At 48.8% G+C, this 17,464-nt stretch overlaps 1 protein-coding gene across 2 annotated transcripts in view; it reads right to left on the bottom strand.

Annotated features, from left to right (window-relative positions):
- Positions 1-8,167, bottom strand: part of chst11 (carbohydrate (chondroitin 4) sulfotransferase 11) — a 30,182-nt gene extending 22,015 nt beyond the window's left edge. The window contains exon 1 of one of the 2 annotated variants that reach the window (XM_057023035.1): positions 7,750-8,167. In XM_057023035.1, coding sequence (XP_056879015.1) covers positions 7,750-8,116 — 367 coding nt within the window. In that variant the 5' untranslated portion in view covers positions 8,117-8,167. Of the gene's footprint in view, positions 1-7,734 lie in introns of both variants that reach the window. The other variant, XM_057023034.1, reaches the window with a different exon arrangement.
- Positions 8,168-17,464: the final 9,297 nt, after the last annotated feature.

Here is a 17,464-nt window from a genome sequence, read left to right as displayed (position 1 = left end):
AAACCGCCCCCTATACCCTACATAGTGCACTCAATAGTGTGGACGCCATTTGGAAATAGTGTCCGAAATGTTAGTGAGTATCGCTGTACCCTATGTAGTGCACTCAATGTATCCCACAATGCAATGCGAAAAGTAGTGTACGAGCGAGCACCCTAACTCGGAAAATGTATCCCATCAGCCTTTACGGTATCACGTCATACTGACAGGATACATTTTTAATGTAATTTCTACTGTGCGGTTTGATATATGAAATTTTTGGAAATAAGAATTCTTTTTCAATAGGGGTCCAATATGATCAACTTAAAATATTACAACAGAAATGTGTAAAAAAAACAACAACAAATCAATCAATCTTCACTGATCCCCCGCCCCTCACTTAAAATTGTTTTTCGGAATCGTCTGTTCCTCCCCAGGCGACAGAATCTTAGTAAAACAATATTTACAAAGATGAAAAGTAGCTCTGATCCATTTTTTGATGAAAAAAATGCTTTATTAAATGTTTTCACTACAGCGGAATATGACTTGAGAATGTGCCATCATGTCTTGGCTTGAAAATGTCAAGGGACACTAATTATTTTAGGTAATAAGTAAGTATTATTGTATTATAATTGACATTAACATTTCATTTTATTATATAAAGTTAATTATAGGGTAAAATATTGCATTTTCCTAAAATGATCGCTGAATGTAATTTTGATGGGTTAAAATAATTAAATGGACCTGGCCACTTTTCCCGGCGACCGGTTCATAATTATTATGCGACACCATGACTTCACTTTACGTGCGCCGTAAATGACGCCGTTGTCCAAATAATAACTTTAAATTGAGTGCACTACGTAGTTCACTCAATCCATGTCCCCCATGTAGTGAGTAGTGAACAGGGAACGAGTGTGTGGTTTCGGAAACAGCCAATGACTCTACGCTTGTGTGGAACCAAGTGAAATAGCTCCACTTTATGCTAAGGCTGCTAAGGTTTATTAGCTGCTGGTAGCAATGGTAGAGGTGCAGACCTGGTGGTTCTGAGCCTTCGGAGAGCCAACCAGTGACGCAGACGATGCTAAACCTCCTCTGGACAAGTGGGACATCCTGGAGTGATTGCTCTGGGTTCTGCTCTGCAGCCAAAACGGCCTCCTTTTCCCTCAATTATCCTTTTTTTTATCCCTCTTTATCCTCCCTTCCTGCTTCAGGCTTCTGCCCAGTGTGTCCAGGCTGCAGACAGACAGACGGATGGAAAGAGACAGACAGATGAGAGACAGGGACTGATCCTGTGATCTAACAGAAGTGGTTCCATCAAAGGTTCCCAAAGCTCTGTCTCAACCTTCTGGTCACCAACAGAAAGCCGCGTTCCCTCGTCTTCAGTTTTTCCTTTGATCTCACTGACACTCAACACTTCTGCATTTTACTTCTGTAACTTTTGGAAACTCACAGTGAGAAAGAAGGTTGAGCAAAAAGAGAAATCGAAACCATAAGAAAGAGAAGAGCAACCAGATCCGGCCGGCCCGTTTCCATGGCAGCGGCTCCAGTCCTCAGATGGAGCAGCTGCTTGTTCACGGATTGATTGACAGTCTCTCTTCTTTGGCTGGTTGTTGTTGCTGGAGCCTAGATGGTCCCCCTCCCAGTAGCTCCCAGCATCTCCCAGCAGCTCCCAGTAACTCCCAGCAGCTCTGAGTAGCTCCCAGATGCTTTAAGGACTGAAGAGTTTCATGCTTTCAGGTGAGATTAGCATGAGGCGGCTCACAGCAGGAACCTGCTGAGTCTGCAGGTTCTCCAGCATTCCCAAGGTGCTCCGGTTTCCTTCCACACACTCGAACAAACAAAGCCAGGCCCAAGCATGTGGGTCATTAGCCAGCGCCCAGTCACAGACTGGTGACCATCACCCTCGTTAGGAAGAGCGACGCTGCTTCTCCTGCTGCGTCAGCTTTCTTCTCGGGTGACGTGAATACAGATGATGAGTCACAGCAAACGTCTGCACATCTGTCTTGGATCACGTCTGGCTTCTAGTCACACACGCGCCCACTGGTTTATCCCCTGGAGGCCAGTTGGTCCCATTTTGGGATTCCTGCCTGCCCTCTCAGATGTGCCACATTCATGCACCCTCATGCACCCTCATGCAGACTCCCCCTGGGTCCCTTCACACCAACCGGAGGCTACCCTCTGAAAGCTGCTCAGTCACGACTGAAGAATCTCCGCTCTCCTCTTATTCATGCCCAAATGTGGCCACCAGTGTTGCTCTGCTGCTGCTACTGCTGCTGCTGCTGCTTCTACTACTGCTGCTGCTACTGCTGCTGCTACTTCTGTTACTGCTGCTGCTGCTACTGCTGCTGCTACTGCTGTTTCTGCTGCTGCTGTTACTGATGATACTGCTGCTACTACTACTGCTGCTGCTGTTACTCCTGCTGCTGCTGTTACTCCTGCTGCTGCTGCTGTTACTCCTGCTGCTTCTCCTACTACTGCTACTACTGCTGCTGCTACTACTGCTGCTACTGCTACTGCTGCTGCTGCTACTGCTGCTGCTACTACTACTGCCGCTACTGCTACTACTAGTACTACTGCCACTACTGCTGCTGCTACTACTGCTGCTACTGCTACTAGTGCTGCTGCTACTGCTGCTACTACTTCTACTACTGCTGTTTCTGCTACTGCTGCTGCTACTACTGCTTCTGCTGCTGCTACTACTACTGCCGCTACTGCTACTATTAGTACTACTGCCACTACTGCTGCTGCTGCTACTGCTACTACTGCTGATACTGCTACTGCTACTACTGCTACTGCTCCTACTGCTACTGCTGCGGCTACTACTACTACTACTACTACTGCTGTTTCTGCTACTGCTGCTGCTACTACTGCTACTCCTACTAGTGTTGCTACTACTGCTGTTTCTGCTACTGCTCCTACTGCCACTGCTGCTGCTCCTGCTGCTGCTACTGCTACAAGTGCTGCTACTACTGCTGTTTCTGCTACTGCTGCTGCTCCTACTGCTACTGCTGCTGCTACTTCTACTAGTGCTGCTACTACTGCTGCTCCTACTTCTACTAGTGCTGCTACTACTGCTGTTTCTACTACTGCTACTGCTGCTGCTACTGCCGCTACTGCTGCTGCTACTACTACTGCCGCTACTGCTACTGCTGCTGATGCTACTGCTGTTACTGCTGCTGTTACTGCTACTACTACCGCTACTGCTGCTGCTGTTACTACTACTGCTCCTGCTACTACTGCTGCTGCTGTATTGCTGCTACTGCTGCTGCTACTGTTACTACTGCTGCTGCTGCTACTGCTTGAAGATGAGGTTTCACCTGCACAAGCAGCCCCCTGTACCAAGACTGTAGTCCCTAGATGTTTCTTCTCTCCTTCAACAATCAAGACTGTCAGAGTGTTTTTACCGTTCCTTCATGGTTGATCCAACTGAGCATGTGTAAAGGTCAAACGTTTGTAACTGCGGCCGACCTCTAGGGTTCAGTGGTAGGCCCGAGGCTCCTTCCTGAACCAGGCTTTGGAGGCTTCTGCTTCGTTACAGTGGGATTGTTTAGTGAGAGAAATGTGAGGAAGCTGTTCCACAGTTCTTTGTGTGCTGAGGTTTATTTTAAGGAGAAACTTCCGTAGTAACCACGCCTCGGCTTTGTTTGGACCATATCATTGAGAAGAACAACTGAGGCAAAACAACTTTTGCCTTAAATTAACCTCGAAGTTCACCAAAAAGCCACATTGAGTTTATTTTAGAAAACATCGTATTTCACGATCTTTTGCAAATGTCTGCCAGCATCAAAACGTCTCTACAGGAGGCTCATGTCAGCCATTTGCTTTACCCACAGGATGCACTAAATCACAAACAATCAGTGGAATGCTGAAAGTGTCCCTGAACAGTAGCACAAAAGCCCGAAAGCAGCTTGTGCTGCTCCCCTCAATTACAGATAATAACAGAACAGCACCGCTGACAAGTGACGGAGCCTCCAAATGCAAGACTCAACATTTGTACACTGGCTGAGGAGGCCCCCAAGAGAAAATGTGTGGACTAGAGCAGGAGTGGACACATCCGACTAGCGTATCAAGGGCAGGAGCAGATAACTTGGACTAGCGTAGCCCGGGGCAGGAGCAGATAAATTGGACTAGCATAGCCCAGGGCAGGAGCGGATAACTTGGACTAGCGTAGCCCGGGGCAGGAGCGGATAACTTGGACTAGCGTAGCCAGGGGCAGGAGCGGATAACTTGGACTAGCGTAGCCGGGGCAGGAGCGGATAACTTGGACTAGCGTAGCCAGGGGCAGGAGTGGACACATCAGATTAGCATAGCCTGGGCAGGAGCGGATAACTTGGACTAGCGTAGCCCAGGGCAGGAGCGGACACATCACAACATGCTTCTACCAAAATGATCAACCTGAGACAGACTTTACAATGTTTGGCTACACATGTTGAGACACACACAGCTGAGACTGATCCCATTTAAGGGAAGACACAGTGGAAGATAGTTTAGGTCTTCTTTTTTCTCTTTCTCTCGCTCTGTCTCTCTCTCTCACACACGCACACTCACACCAAATATGGAAGGTGACACAATTTTTACCTGTTTATGTTCCACTAAAGTGTCATCTGTGTAGCGCTGTCAGAGCTGTGGTTTGTTCTGTAGACAGGCTGGAGTTTGTCAGGGGACATGATGACACTTTTCCAGCCAGACTGCAGAGTGTGTGTGTGTGTGTGTGTGTGTGTGTGTGTGTGTGTGTGTGTGTGTGTGTGTGTGTGTGAGTGAGTGAGTGAGTGAGTGAGTGAGAGAGAGAGAGAGAGAGAGAGAGCATATGCTAATCCTTTCACGCAGCAAAGCTTCACCAATGACAAAAAGATTTGCCATCAGAGATGTCAAACGTCTCTCTCCACACACACATACACACACACACACACACACTCACACTTTCTGACTCCGTCAGGCTGTCCCATAGGACAGATGTCCTCATCTGCGGACACATTCACCCACGTCTACTCACGTCTCATGAGAAATTATTATTTTCAAGTTAAACTGCTGTCCTGAGGAGACGCGTCTGACTGCAGACATTCCAAAGGACAAGAACATGACTGTTCTTGACCCCCCAAGAGAGCATGGAGCAGACGCCAGAGTCTCGAGCACACACACCCACACACACACACACACACACTCACACTTTCTGACTCCGTCAGGCTGTCCCATAGGACAGATGTCCTCATCTGCGGACACATTCACCCACGTCTACTCACGTCTCATGAGAAATTATTATTTTCAAGTTAAACTGCTGTCCTGAGGAGACGCGTCTGACTGCAGACATTCCAAAGGACAAGAACATGACTGTTCTTGACCCCCCAAGAGAGCATGGAGCAGACGCCAGAGTCTCGAGCACACACACCCACACACACACACACCAGCACCAGCCGCGACAACAAACGCACCTTCTCCAACTCCAACAATCTATTATTCAAGCCAGCATGGCTCCTTTCCTACCTTACCTTACATTCCTACCTTCCTACCCTCCCACCTTCTTAACCTCCTACCTTCCTACCCTCTCAACCTCCTACCTTCCTACCCTCCTACCTTCCTACCCTCTCAACCCCGTACCTCCCTCCCTTCCTACCCTCCCTCCCTCCCTCCCTCCCTTCCTACCCTCCCTCCCTCCCTCCCTTCCTACCCTCCCACCTTCCAACTTTCACTCCCTCCTACCCTTCGACCTTCCTACCATCATCAGCAACAATCACGTTAAAAGAACGAATAAAAACATCACAACACTCCTTGAATCCCAATTATTGCTGAAGCATGAAGGTAAGTGGGTGGGGGGGTCGGCTGGGGCTGGATCGGGCCCTTGTCCTCCATCCCATATTTGACTCTTTACGCTCCAGTAGCAGGTTAGCTGGTGACACCGCACCACAGCCCAGCGAGGGTGAGGAATTTTGAGTTACCCTTAGACATTCCTGAAGGCTATTCTCATTTGTGACTTTAATTTCTTGCTGGAAAAAGCTGACGTCTTTGTATGCTGGGCTTCCTGCGGCGAGGCCAGACCATCAAATACCTAAGCACCGATCAGCTCAGCGCTTTAGAGGAACAAGCTGGGTGAAATCTGCGTGGCTCTGGAGGCAGAGGCACAAGCGCATATATGGGAAGACTGGGGACTTCACGGTTAAAAACAGCACCAGAGTGAGAGCCTGATCAATGCCCGCAGGCAGGCAGCCTAGAGGAGGTAGAAGGTCCCGAGGAACCTGTGGGAAGCTCCACTGGCTGCAGTCTTACCAACACAGAGGCTTTGCTTCATCATCCGCAGTCTGAAAGAAACCTGCGCGGCCTGAGACTCATGACGATACTCCAGGCCAGGAGCTGGGACGGACGTCATGGAGCATTTTAAACAGGCCCAGTGATGAACGACCGCCGCTGCACCTCTGACGCCAACAGCCGCTTTCACAGATTAGTTTTCTCCTCCTCCCAAAAGCCCGAAACTAGCGTCCAACAGAGCACAAAGAGCTACAGGAGTTCACCAGATCTGGCTCCTCCTGCTGCCCCCCTTTAGTCCAAGACCACTCACAGAATGTGTTCTAGCCCTTTACACCAATTTATGGTTACCTGCTCTATCTAACACTTTCAAGGGCAAAGACGCGGCTGCCGCCCCACCAGGAGTACTCTCACCCTCTTTTTACGAGAGGTCACGACCCTGCGGATCCTGGGGGGGGTGTTTACATTGGGAGGCCAACCAGGATTCCCAGGCCTGCTGAACATGCCTGAGACGTGGAGACACTCGCCGGGACCTTATCTGATGGACACTGTCGCCGGGAGGGGGAGAAACCAGCACCGCTGCAGAGGAGTGCAGAAACAAGCAGATTGCAGAGGAGATAAGTAGACAGGAAGTAAAGGAAGTCAACGCCACAGATACAAACAGCAGCCTGAGGTATCAGCACTCATCTCTGCTGTCATCACCAGGGTCGAGACACCAGCACAAACAGCCACCACACGTACACACACACGTCTGACGCCCATGCAGCAGGGACGGGTGGACGGGGGGCAGATGGCACCTCAGGAGAGGTGGACAGAGTCTAATGTTTGTTAGGAACCGTTTGGAGCCCTCAGTCAGATCATCACCCCGGGTCCAGAGGCACCAATGACTCTTGCACCAGCAGCAGGAGTGTGTGTGTGTGCCCTCTACCCTCCACCTGAATTGTAGCCCTAGCAGCCCTGTTGCCTGGCGGCGGAGGTGCACAGCGTGGATGCCCAGGCAACAGATGCATGATGGGATGTCAGGAGGAGAAGCAAATAGCCAGGATATTTTGAAGCACCACAGTGATCCGGTTGTTCTGTGGGTCAGCAGAACGGGGCCGCTGCAACAGTTGGGGGGGGGACTCATTTTCAACCTTCTACGCGCGGGTCCCAGATTCCAGCGCTCTTAAATGCTTCCCTAAAATCGCGGTTTTGATCTTCCCGTCCGAGAAGGTGGGGTGTCCGGTTCCATCCCCATTGTCTCTCTACGCAAGTCAGAGTCAGATTATTTGCCGCGATGCCCATCAGCAAACCACGTTTCCCGGAGACAAAAGCGTCCGCGCCACCTCAGCCAACACGCACAAACCACCCGAGAGAAGCGCGTGAAAAGCGCAACAAGACGAGCTGGAGGGTCCTGACGGGAAGGCGGCTGATTACCATCGGGATCAACCATCAGCTGCGTTACTGACTCGGTCGATGCGTCAACGCGCAGATACGAGCGGCGCATAGCGATGCTGGACACGAAGGGGAGACGGATCCTACCTGGCTGGAACATACTTTGGAAATAAAAGATGACCAGAATAAAGGATCCCAAACAGGTGGCGAAAACCATCCGGCAAATGCGGCTCATCCTCATCAGGTCACCCAGAGTCTGTTTCATGGCCGCTGCTCGCTTGGTGGGGACGCGCTGCGCTGCAGGACTCTCCGGGTCTCTGGAGGTACCGAGGAGGATTTGTCTGCCGGTCAATGAGACCAACGCATCCACAGCGGAGCGTACCACTGCGAGGACATCTGGGGGTGGGTAGAGGGCCGAGGCACCCCCCCCCCCTATCTGGAGCAGATGAGCGCGTCCAGCTGGACGACTGTATCCGAGTATCGGCACACAGAAAAGGGGGAAGGATTTAGGAAATAGAGTAGATGTCATCTTCCTGTCAGAGCCGCGGCAGCTATCGGGGTGTTTTGGTCAGAAGCTGCGATATATGTGACCTAAACATGGGAACCGGCCTCGGTGCTGGGTTGAACTCAGTCAAAGTTTAAAAACCTTAAATCTTTATCGAATCCACGCACATTCTGCCTCCCCGCCACCCCACCCCGGAACATTTGTTCGTAATTTAACTGGTTTCTCGCCGTCCAGACACAGGCGTGGTTGCAGCATCATCTAGTGGAAAAGGGATGCCAGCACTGTCCAGAGGTGGACCGTGTACAGACAGGCGGTGCGGACAGGGATAGGAAGACCTGCGAGACAAGGTCACAGAGGCAGCTCTGCTTTGACCACTGACGTCTGTCTGTCTGAAATCCACAAGCAGGTCTGTCAGGGCAGGAACCGGGTCTGAGATGTGTCCTGCAAAGACCGCAGCAGCAGACACGGACTGGGATCCAGGACTGGGATCCAAGACTGGGCACACCTTTGACTTCTAACCTGATGGTGCAAGCAGGGTCAGACGTGAACGTTCCAGTCGTTTGGGTTTTTGTGGCCGAGTTTCTAGGATTGTGACCTGTGCTCGTAGGAGGCACACAGAAGTCAAAAGAAAGAAACTATTATACAAAATAGGATCCGCTCATTGTGGGTAAACGTGGCCATGAAGTGTTGTTTGGTGGCTTTGTAAAGGCGACTTTGTAAAGTAAAGGTGACGCTGACATACCAAAGCATCACAACTTTCCAAAGCAGCAAAAAACGCTATTAATCAATTGTTTGCTAAATAAATGGCTAAACTCCTAATTTGTAAAAAATATCTATTTTCATGATGCAATGTTGGAGAAACCTTTTTGTGAAACAAAAGAAACAACAGGGAGGCAACACTGGTAACGTCATTAGCTTTTGCAGTTCCTTTTCGCTTCTGCTTTAATGCCATTTTTAGAAGTTGAACCTAAAACTAGGAGCTGAGCAACTGTAATGTTGATAGTCAAAGTATAGACACATTTGGGGCCTTGGGAAGGGTTGTCATAAATGGAGTACAGTAACAGCCCATGTCATACTCTCCTGATCTGTCTTTTTGTCTCCTACCTACACGTTTGATCAAATATTTTGCTGCTTCCTGGCATTGCCAAAAGACCAAACAGCCTTCCCTTCTCCTCCACACCCCCAAGAGGGTGTTGCACACAAAGAAAAAAAATATCTCCCCATCTTCTAATTCCTCCTCCTCCTCCTTCTCCACATCCTCAAGAACCTGCTTCACACAAAGTGAAGAGAAGAGCTCCTTCCCCTCCATTGGCTCCTCCTCCTGATTTCATTCTAATCCTACAAACTAGGGAAAGAGATTCTGGTACTGTAGCATATGATGCCTCTTTCCCCCCTCCTCCTCCACCGCCATCTATTCATTCAGTGCAGAAGAAAGGTGGAGACGGATCTCTTACACTGAGGGAAACCAGAGGAGTAGATTTGAGGAAGGTGGAAAAGCAACGCTGTGAATGGTACAGTGACACAGCATGGTAGGCCCTGCTGAAAGAGATCCAGCAAGGGGTCAAACTCAATCAATCAATCAATATTTATATAGCGTCTTTTACAATCAAAATTGATTCAAGGCGCTTTCCAGAATCCCAGGGCCTAACCCCAGACAAGCAACAGTGGCAAGGAAAAACTCCCCTTTAACAGGAAGAAACCTTGAGCAGGACCAGGCTCATGTAGGGGGACCCTCCTGCTGATGGCCAGCTGGGTAGAGAGAGAGGAGAAGGGGGAGGACAGGTAGAGGATAGAACAGGTAGGGGAGGAGAGGTGATGAGAGGAGAGGAGAGGGTAGGAGAGGGGTAGAGGAGAGGAGAGGAAGAGGGAAGGGGAGGTAGAGGAGAGGAGAGGAGAGGAGAGGAGAGGAGAGGAGAGGAGAGGAGAGAGTAGCTCTGGTAGTGAGCTCTGGAGCTCTGGTAATGAGTTCTGGTTGTGAGCTCTGGTGTGAGCTATGGTAGTGAGCTCTGGTTGTGAGCTCTGGTAGTGAGCTCTGGTAATGTGCTCTGGTCGTGAGCTCTGGTTGTGAGCTCTGGTAGTGAGCTCTGGTTGTGAGCTTTGGTAGTGAGCTCTGGTAGTGAGCTCTGGTAGTGAACCCTGGTAATGTGCTCTGGTTGTGAGCTCTGGTAGTGAGCTCTGGTTGTGAGCTCTGGTTGTGAGCTCTGGTAGTGAGCTCCGGTTGTGGGCTCTGGTAATGTTTCTTTGCACATCTTGAACATCATAAAAGATGTGACATACACACTATTCTTAGAAAGCAATAAATATCTGAACCCACAAGTCGAGAAAGAGAGCTCACAAAACAGATATCTTCTTTATAAAATTTGAAATATAAACATTGCAATATGATTTGTGTAATTATTTCTCATGGTGAAACGGGCGATGCTATTTTTCCCCATTATTCTCCTGTAGATGTATGGTGACCCCTAACAGTTTGTTTATTACTAAACTAAATATGTTCGGTACTTTGGAGCTAGTTACTGGGCTATGCTAACAGGAGTTTCTCCACAATGTGTGAATCCAGGTGCCCGACCAACGTCACTCTGACACGATAAATGCCTTCAACAAGTATCTTGATGCAAGGAGAAAAAGCCTGTGCCTCTCAGGCAATGTATCCTGCATCTATTTAAATGGCTTTTTTCTTACGTCATGGAAACCACAATTCTCTTATAAAACAATGATTCAATGAAAAAAAAAAGCCAGTAACTGTAGGGGGTCATTTTTCAAATGAATAAAAACATAGTGAAGCACTGCTGAACTTAGTTATGAAGTTTTGGGACCCATTTTTTTTTCACCTTCTCTTCCATTTCCATGTGTTTATTTTCCAGAAGAAGATGAAGATCGTGATCAGTGGGACATCTAGGTGCTTTTCTGCAACTGCATCCATGAAGCTCTTCTCTTTAAACAAAGCTCATAGTCAACACCATCAACGTGTGTAACAGCATGGGAGTAATTGACAGATCAAGGATGGTTATAGCTATGGAGTACACGTTGTCTCATGGTCAATGCCTTGGTTGTTATTGGGGATACATTCGTTTGCCTCTAGTAGCAGCATACAGAACTACAGCAACTACAACCGAGTGTCGGCGTTGCTGCAGAGAAATCCCAACCAGACGTACTTTTATGGTTTTGGCGCTGGTGAGTGAATTATAGGTTCATTTAAAAATGCTGTGATTTACGGCATCACAGGTTTCAGAGGTTTGTGGAGCATATATTTATGTGGAATATACAATATTGTCGACGGAACGCACCGTTTGGGGACCCGCGTTGCTAATGCTGGCTAACAGTGGTGCCACCTGTTTGAATGCGCTTATAACAAAGACGCGAGGTGAACAAAGTTTGGCGGTGTCGTGACGAGACCGAGCTGTCGTTCTCCCACCCCGCGAACGGCTCCACTCAGACGGGAACAGACACGCATCGCCCCGGGCTCTCAGAGTTAGCATTAGCGTTCGCTCCGCCGGTAGCCCGGCCAGCCATCCAGCTGGGGCTGAGGTGGAGGTGCGTTCACGCCTCGCAACGTAGCAACAAGTGGGAAGTGATGCAGATTCGCTTTTTGAGGGCGTAAAAGGTCGTGTGTTTGAGAAACATTATAGGAAGTGTTGAAAAGCGACCATAACCCCCCCAGGCAGGAGTTACCAGGTGTGTGTTTGACAACTCACCGGAGCCCTAGCATCCATGGCCCCACTCTCTTCTTCATCCGGCTGTGCCAACTGTGCCTACCTTGCTGTAAAGATCCAGGAGCTAGAGCAAAGAATCTCCACCCTATATCAGATCCAGGAAGCTGAGAGATTCATTGACACCATCGTTTTCAAAGAACCCCATCCCGACTCCGCTGATGCATCTGATCCCGACATCACCGCTCCTAACACCACTGTCGCCACCACCTCTCCTCCGGCTGTTCATCCACTCATCTCCCCCGATGCCTCCTCTACGAAGCACGAGGCAGGACCCAGGGCTAATCTCAAGCCTCGGGCTAGCTCCACCCCATCTCAACAGGAGCAATGGTCCCAGATCAGCGCCCGCACTGGGAAAACAAAGCGTCCACCACAGGCTCCTCTCTTCCACCTCCACGTGGAGAACAAGTTCACCCCTCTTGACCATCATGATTCCCCCCCTCTACCCGCACTGTCCTGGACTTTGTCCATCCGACTATCTGATGGGACCGGCAGCTTTCTGTCGTCTTCGTCCCGACCACCCCATCCCGGGGCCCCTCCAGAGGCGCTCCTTTTCATCCACTACACCTGCACCGCAGCTATCCTGTGCCCCTTCTTACTCGCCTCCGCGTCCACTCTTCCCTCCTACGACTTTAATCATTGGCGACTCCATCGTGAGAAACATTGGCTTTTTCAACGCTATCACACGCTGTTTCCCTGGTGCCAGGGTCCTCGACATTTTGCTACTTCTCCCCACTCTCTTGAAAACTCTGCCGGCTTCGATCAAGAGAATCATGATCCATGTTGGGACAAATGACACATCCCTCCGCCAGTCCGAGCTCATGAAGGATTATTTTAGAAAACTTCTGAACTTCCTGAAAACCTGTGGACTGTCTGCTTTCATCAGCGGCCCCCTCCCTACTCTTGGCAGTGGGTGTGGCCGTTTCAGCCGAGTCCTCAGCCTGCACACCTGGCTTCATTCTGCCTGCCAAGCCCATAGCATTGCCTTCGTGGACAATTTTGACCTGTTCTGGAACCGTCTGTGCTTTTTTAAATTGGACGGAATTCATCCAAACCACGCAGGTAGCCGCATGCTAGCGGCTAATCTGCAAGACACCGTCCATTCCTCCCCATATGCCAGACTACTTACCTCCCCATCTCACTCGAACCCCTCTCCCTCCATGATCCACCCACTGTCAACGACCCCTCCCCAGAGCTCCCCCGCTGGCAGATTATCCAACTGTCTCCCTCAGCCACTGGTCTCTCCAAGATTAGCTCTCCTTCCACAATAAACCACAGGAGCAACCAACTGTTCCCTATTCCCGTCCTCATAACCAGACACCGCTCTGGCAGAAACACCTCCCGTACTATCAATCACTCAGTCTTAGCCAGCCCATCTGTCCAGGCTCTGACTCAGACCAAACTTGAAGACACTTCTGTCAGCTTTGGACTTCTTGACATCCGCTCACTCACGAACAAGGAACACCTCATCCACGATCTCCTAACTGACCGCAATTTCGACTTTCTTTGTATTACAGAAACCTGGCAACAACCAAATGACTTCTCCTCACTCAACGACTCCACCCCACCGGACTATACATATTTTTCCCACCCCCGCTCCCACGGCCGTGGTGGTGGTATTGCAGTGATTCACCACCAGAAGTGGAAGATCCTTCCGCTGTCTTTGCTTCCATCATCCTCATTTGAACATTTGGCACTTACACTCTCTGGACCCACTCCCACCGTCATTGCCACTATTTACCGCCCCCCCAAGCCCCACAGCGACTTCGCCGTCTTGCTCACCAATCTATGTACACTATCTCCTAATACACTATACACTAATATTAGGGGACTTCAATATGCACATGGACAACACCAATCTGCCCCTCACCAGAGACTTTTTATCATGCCTGGAGAGCTTTGGACTGCATAATTTTATCAACTTCCCAACGCACACTCTGGACCTTCTCTGCTGCTCTGGTCTCATCCCCCTCTACTGCACTGCTGATGATCTCCATGTCAGTGACCATTTCCTCATCTTTTCAGCACTGCACTCCGCCACTCCAGACTTAAGTCACCACGCTTTATCTCATTCCGCAATTTGAAAAACATCAACATTGACACCCTTAGTTCCCACATTAATGATATTATCATCCCAGACTGTTTCACTACCACCGACAAAATCACATCCCACTACAATACTAGTTTAAAGAACATCCTCAACTCCCTCGCCCCAGCCAAAACACGCTCTGTTTCGTTCTCCACAACTGCCCCCTGGTTTACCCTTTATCTCCGCTCCATGAAAACCAAAGGCCGTCAAATGGAAAGACTTTATAAGAAAACTGGACTCCTGATCCACAAGGAAATGTACATTGCCCACATCTACCAATACAAGGACACAATTCACCAAGCCAAGACAAAATACTACTCTGCCCAGATCTCCTCCAACAAAGGAAACACCAGATCTCTTTTCACACTTCTCAACAAAACTATCCAGCCACCTGACTCCCTACCTCCACACCTGTATTCAACTGACACCTGTAACTCCCTAATGCAGTTTTTCAAGGACAAAATCCTAAACATTCACCATCACCTAGACACAGGCTCACTTCCTGCTCTCCAACCCGGACCTCCTCCCAGCCCACCAACTAATCTGCCTCACCGTCATCAATTCTCCAGTTTTCTTCTCCCTAAAAATCTTGACATCGATGCTCTTATCCGGAAATCCAAACCCTCAACATGTCAGCTGGATCCCCTACCCACCAATCTGGTCAAATCTTGCCTCCCTGCTGTGCTCCCCCTCATTTCTGCTATCATTAATCGTCACTTTCGACTGGAACTGTTCCCTCATCCCTCAAAACGGCAGCCATCATCCCAATCCTGAAAAAAACAGACTCAGACCCCAATAATTACAACAATCTCCGTCCCATTTCTAATCTACCTTTCATTTCCAAAATCCTTGAAAAAGTAGTAGCCTCTCAACTACACACCCACCTAGCACATAACTCCCTTTATGACCCCTTCCAATCTGGTTTCCGCCCCCGCCACAGCACTGAAACTGCTCTCCTACTGCAGCATTCGACACCATCTCCCACCCCATTCTGCTCCGTAGACTCTCCTCCATCGGCCTTGCCAAGACCCCCCTTCAGTGGTTCCATTCATACCTCTCAGGCCGCACACAGTTCATCCAGCTCAAATCATTCAAATCCAACCTCTCCCCAGTCACTTCAGGCGTGCCACAGGGCTCAGTCCTGACCATTTTGCGCCATCTTCCGCAAATTCAACATCCAATATCACCGTTATGCAGACAACACTCAACTGTACCTTTCAAGCTCGCCTAACTCCTCACTCCCACCCTCCTCCCTCCCCACCTGCTTAGCTGAAATCAAAGCCTGGTTCTCGTCCAACTTCCTTAAATTAAACAGTGATACAACTGAAGTGCTCCTCGTAGGGACGAAATCAACACTCTCAAAAGTTGCCAGTTTCTCCATTCCCATTGACACCTCCTTGGTCTCCCCCTCCCCTCAAGTTAAGAGTCTGGGCATCATCCTTGACAGCACTCTCTCATTTAAATCCCACATCAGCCATACCACTCGGGCCGCCTATTTCCATCTCCGACAAATAAATCGACTTCGTCCCTCCCTCTCCCCCAACACCACCTCCATCCTCGTTCATAGTCTTGTCACCTCACGTTTAGATTACTGCAACTCCCTCCTCTTCGGTCTCCCTCAAAAATCTCTCCACAAGCTACAACTGGTCTACAATTCAGCTGCCCGCATCATCACCAGAACCCCATCTTCCCACCACATCTCCCCCATCCTACAACAACTCCACTGGCTTCCCATCGCTTTCCGGATCCAGTACAAAATCCTTCTACTCACCTTCAGAGCCATCCATAAACTCGCCCCTCCTTACCTGTCTGACCTCCTCCACATTGCCATTTCAACACGCCCCCTCAGATCCTCCTCCTCTCTCAACCTCACTGTGCCCCCTGTCTACCTCAGGACCATGGGGGGCAGAGCTTTCAGTCGCTCTGCTCCTCACCTTTGGAACTCCTTACCACCAGACATCCGACTCTCTCCCCGTATTTAAATCAAACCTCAAAACACACCTTTTTCGTCTGGCTTACTCACTGCACCACCCTTAATTGTTTTCTTTGTTTAGGTTTATGATTACATGCTGCTTTGTTGATCTCATATATGTATGTATGTTTCACCTACTGACTATTTTTTGTTGTAATTGCTGCTATTGCAATTGTTATTGAAATCTTAACTGTGAAGCTGACCTATGATTTTAAATTGTAAATAGTGTTTAATTGTTGCATAGATGTACTGTAAAGTGTCCTTGGGTGTCTTGAAAGGCGCTTTGAAATAAAATCTATTATTGTCAATAGATTTAATGGTATTAAAGACATGTAACGTAGCTACTGATGAGTGACAGTGCATCTTTACTGCCCTCGTGATGACATTCAATTATGATTTGACTTTTGACCGCTGCAGCTTATAGAGTGATGCAGCTTATTTATGGATTTTTATGACTTCCTCAATCGCCCCCCCAGGATGAATAAAGTTTTCTGAATCTGAATGGATATTCACAGCCACCAGAGGGCGCTTTAGCAGCACAAGCGCAAGACAGACAGGTTGAAGAGCTCCAGTGAGGCGCCAATGAGACGCTAGTTTGTGTTGAAGAGTCTTTTTGGGCTTCATGTCAACACCTTCGTCATGGATAACACGGGAAGAAATTCTGACGATGCAGCATTTAAGCTAAAGGCTAATGATCAACAACTGTCGCCTACTCAGTTTTTTAACTGCCGTGTTACTGTAATGCCATTTTACTACTGTGTTATGCCTGTTAGGGGAAAAGCCGCTCTGGTTATCTGATTTTACTGCTGAATTCCAGCTGTGTTACTGCCGTGTTTAGGAATGAAACATTTCAAATCTGCTTTCTAGGGACCATCAAGATCTTATGGTTCAAAGTAGCCTGTGACTCATAGCCAGGTGAAGTTCATAGTCAGATGTGGTTCATAGCCAGGTGTGAGTCACGGGAAGGTCACTGGGAAAATGAGCGTCCTTGGCTGAAAGGAAACGGTAAAGTTCTGACTTACGGTGTTGAGGTAGAACATGTGTCAGTGTTCCCTCAGAAACAACTCCTGATCACTTTTACATTTATGATTAAGGATTCTCCTATGTTCAGAACAAAGTCTTACTATAACAGATGTCTTTCAGATAATGCTGTAGCTATAGGAAACAATCCCTGTGCTGATCCCAGGACCACCGTGTGTTTCCCCAGGGATCAATCATTATAATCTTAGCCCTGCTGAGGTTGACTCTATTGCTGAAGGTGCAGCAGCCTCACTGAGAATCAAGCTTGATTCTGTTGACCCCCTGAAAAACAAAATAGTAAATCCCCCTGGTATAGTTCACACATTATATTTTTCTGAGGCGTCTACGCTAATTCAGAAATCCAAGACCACCACGTGTCTTTTAGATCCCATCCCAACACACCTGTTGAAGGATGTTTTACCAGTGATAGGCAGTTCTATCCTGGACCAGATCAATGGTTCTTTATTGTCAGGTTATGTACCCCGGTCCTACAAGGTGGCAGTGATTAAGCCGTTGCTTAAAAAACCATCACTGGATCCTGACGTATTAGCAAATTATAGGCCGATATCCAACCTTCCTTT

This window comes from Takifugu flavidus, chromosome 22 (assembly GCF_003711565.1).
Source record: "Takifugu flavidus isolate HTHZ2018 chromosome 22, ASM371156v2, whole genome shotgun sequence".
Taxonomy (NCBI): domain Eukaryota; kingdom Metazoa; phylum Chordata; class Actinopteri; order Tetraodontiformes; family Tetraodontidae; genus Takifugu; species Takifugu flavidus.
Note: the sequence above shows the minus strand (reverse complement) of the source record. Positions and strands in the feature narration are given on the sequence as shown.